Below are 3,452 nucleotides of genomic sequence, written 5' to 3' on the forward strand. Positions count from 1 at the left end.
AGCTTAGAAAATGTCAAAAGAATACCCCAACAGCATCCCACTGTGTGGAGCTGTGACGTGGCTCTTCCTGCTTGCCCATAGGAACCATGCCCACCATGGTTTTGTAAAGGGTCCCCGGCTCTGCCACCCGTTTGTCCCGTTGAGGTAGTGCAATGGGAAGGGTTATGAGCCCCGTGTTCATTGTGGGGTTGGATAGGGAGCTATGGGGGAAACCAGTGTTCTCTATCCATAGGAAAGTGCTGCCCCACAGTCAGGGCCCATTGTAAAGCGTCCCCAGCCCAGGAAATGATAGAACGTGACAGTGAAGCCCCCCAAATGTGAGCCTTGGGGTGCATACGGATGGATCTACAGCCCCAAGCCACAAGGCCACTGCAAAGCCCATTTTGGGGGCTTCAGGGCTTGGCCACCAGTTTAACCTCATGTGCTGGCCATGGCTGCAGGGAAGGGCTGCTCGGCTGCACCCCCAGCCCCGGTGCGGAGCAGTGTGTGACGGGGCAGCAGCACCTTATCTGCTATTGATTTCCTCCCAAGACACAGAGCTCTGTTTGCTCACCCTTGGCTCACAGCTGAACAACAGCCCCAGCCCTGTGCCCACAGCAGCCCCATTGACACCGGGGTGGTTGTTGGGGGACACGGAGCCCTGCGTGGCACCACCGTGGGTGTGCAAGGGCTGAGCAGTGGGGAGCCCGGGCAGGGGGTGCAGCCCCACATGTGTGTGTAAGCACAGCCCTGCACAGGGGGGGCACCAGCTTGGCAAGCAAACACAGCAGGGCTATTGAGGCCACATCAATCCTGCAGCCCCGACAGCTGAATGGGCTCTCACGCACACCGTTAAGATAAATGGTATTTATTTGCTGCTAAGAGGTTCCAACAAGAGGCCCCAACGAGTGACTTTTGAACCAGCGCCTCTGGCTGTTGGTGCACACCCAGCACCGGGGACAAGCCCTGGGAAACGGCCCCAAAGGCTGTCCCGTTCCTGCGGGCTCATCCTGCCCCGCACACAGCACCGCAGCCCCTACCCCTGCCAGCCATGCTGACCCTGCCCCGTACGTGCTAGCCCAGCCCCATGAAGCAAGCGCTGGGACTTGGCTGGGGCCGGGACCTTTATTTCATCACCTCCTTGTGCTGCTCCCAGCGCCACGATCCCTGGGCAGGATGGGGGCAGCTCAGCCGCTGTGTGTGCCCAAGCCCTGCATGGAGAAGGCAGCGCGATGCTTCCTCAGCAGCAGCCGGATCTTCTCATCGTCCGAGTCCGGGTCCAGGGGCTTGTTGTACTCATCATCCTCAGCCTCAGAGGCCGCCCGCTCCCCGCCAGAGCCCCCCGCCCGCTGTGAGGATGAGGAAGGCTCCAGCGCGCTCTTCTTCCTCCATTTGGTCCTGCGGTTCTGGAACCAGACCTGCCCACCCCATGGGCACGGCTGGGTTAGCGGCCACCGGTGCCATGCGCTCGGTGCCATACAGGGACCCACACTCACCTTCACCTGGGACTCGGTCATGCCAAGGGAATAGGCCAAGCGCGCTCGTTCCGGCCCTGCCAGGTACTTGGTCTGCTCAAAGGTCTTCTCCAGAGCGAAGATCTGGTGCCCGGTGAAGGTCGGACGCGTGTGCTTCTTCTTGTGGATGCTGTCAGTGAGGTGAGCAGGGGCTGCGGAGAGGAGGAAGAGGAGGGTGAGCACCGGGGCTCTCTGCAGTGCATCTGTCCCTGACCACGGCACTGAGCATCATCACAGTCCCTCTGTGCTGCCTCCCCTCTGCATCAACCCCATGTTCTGGCTTCAAGGCTTCAGCCCCATCCCAACAGGGCTGAGCTGCCCTCGGTGCGGGCCCCATAGCCAGGGGCTCACCTCCTGCTCGAGGACAGCACTGGTGGGTGCTGACTGGGGGTCACTACAGCAGCGCATGACCACAGAGCCATGCAGCATCCCAACCCCGTGTCCCCTGCCCCGCACCTTGCAGGACGCAGGATGGAAGGCAGGCAGAGCTGGTCGGCTCGAAGCTGTGCTGGGAGCGGACGCCCGAGCTGCCCGACCCATCTGCTCCCAGAGCATCACCTGGAGAGGGGAAGGGACCGTGGCTGCGGGTGCTGAGCCCCAGAGCCCCCAATGGGACAGGGGGTGCCCCCATCCCACCCATGCGATGCGCTCCGGGGCCCCTCCAGCTCTCTCCAGTGCTGCCCCGAGCCAAGCATTGATCCCAGTGGTGCTGCTGGAGCAATGGGGGTTGATCTCCAGGACCATGGGCTCTGCCTGTCCTTGCCTATGGGCTGAGCAAAGAGTTAATCTCTCCCATTGGAGCTGCTCTTGATCCAACACCTCCGCAGCTCTGGACTGTTCCCACCATCTATCAGCTCCGGTGCTGGGACCATCCCTATGGCAGCCACATGGGATGCTGCCCAAGTTGCAGCCTGTGTAGTACCCCCCATTGCCAACATAGGGGCTCTATGGGTCACCTCCATCTCCCACCCATCACCGCCCGCCCGGCCCCGCTGTACTTACGGCCGCCGCACTGCCGGGCACCCCTCCAGTCAGGAGCCGCCTCTGCCCAGCAGCTCCGGCCCCGTGGCAGGAACTCGCTGCCAGCCTTGGGAAGAGCCCCCACCTGTGCTCCATAATAGACCCCAGTGGAGCTCAGTCCGTTCAATGCTCCCGCATGCGGGTATCCGGGGACGACGCCGGCTCCCGGTGCCGCGGGGCGGCTCAGGATGTCGGTGATGCCATGCGGGGTGCCCAGCGCCGTCGGGCACAGCTTATAGAAGGAGCTCTGCACCGAGTACTGGCACACGGGCGCCTTGGCCTCGCCGAAGGGGCCCAGGGCAGGGCCGTTGAGCAGGAAGGTGCCGGGCAGGTTGGTGTCCATGGTCGAGGCTCCCCTCAGGACCCCGCTGCCGTCGGGGGGAGCAGCGGACCCCCCATCCCCACAGCCCCGGGGGTGCGGCCGCGGGGTCCGCGGTACCGGACACTCAACTTGGGCTGGGGCAGCGCCAACATTACTCTGATAAGGATGAGGTCCATTAGAATACTGCGCTCCCATTGGCTGCGCCGGCGGCCGCGTCCTCTGCTATTGGTCCGCTCTCCGCGGTCTCGGTCGCTATTGGCTGAGCCGCTGGGCCACCCCGCGATTGGCCCGGCCCAGACAAATTGCGCTTTGAAAGCGGCGGCGGGCGCTGGACAGCGCCGGGGGGCGGGGCCAGGGGGGGAACAGCGGCTCGGGATTGGCTGCTTGGCCTGGAGGGGCGGGGCCGGGCGGGGGCACAGCGGCTCGGGATTGGCTGCGGGGCCAGGAGGGGCGGGGCCGGGCGCTGTCCAGCAGGGAGAGCCGCAGGCACCGGAGCCAGCCCCGGTACCGTCCGGGCTCCCCCGTCCCCAGCGGCCGCTGCACCGGGCACGGCAATGGGTTCCCCCCCCCCCCGACGGTCGGAGAAGGAAGAGCCGAGAGACCGGGTGTGGGTTGGT

At 64.6% G+C, this 3,452-nt stretch overlaps 1 protein-coding gene across 1 annotated transcript; it reads right to left on the reverse strand.

Moving 5' to 3' along the window:
• Positions 1 to 924: 924 nt before the first annotated feature.
• NKX6-3 (NK6 homeobox 3) lies at positions 925 to 2,942 on the reverse strand. Its single transcript, XM_005140631.3, has 3 exons — positions 2,496 to 2,942; positions 1,476 to 1,645; positions 925 to 1,397 (listed from the first exon to the last, which is right to left on the reverse strand). Exons 1-3 carry the CDS (start codon positions 2,854 to 2,856, stop codon positions 1,167 to 1,169), a joined length of 762 nt encoding a protein of 253 aa, XP_005140688.2. The 5' UTR covers positions 2,857 to 2,942; the 3' UTR covers positions 925 to 1,166.
• Between the last annotated feature and the right edge of the window lie 510 nt (positions 2,943 to 3,452).

Source organism: Melopsittacus undulatus, chromosome 18 (genome assembly GCF_012275295.1).
Source record: "Melopsittacus undulatus isolate bMelUnd1 chromosome 18, bMelUnd1.mat.Z, whole genome shotgun sequence".
NCBI lineage: Eukaryota > Metazoa > Chordata > Aves > Psittaciformes > Psittaculidae > Melopsittacus > Melopsittacus undulatus.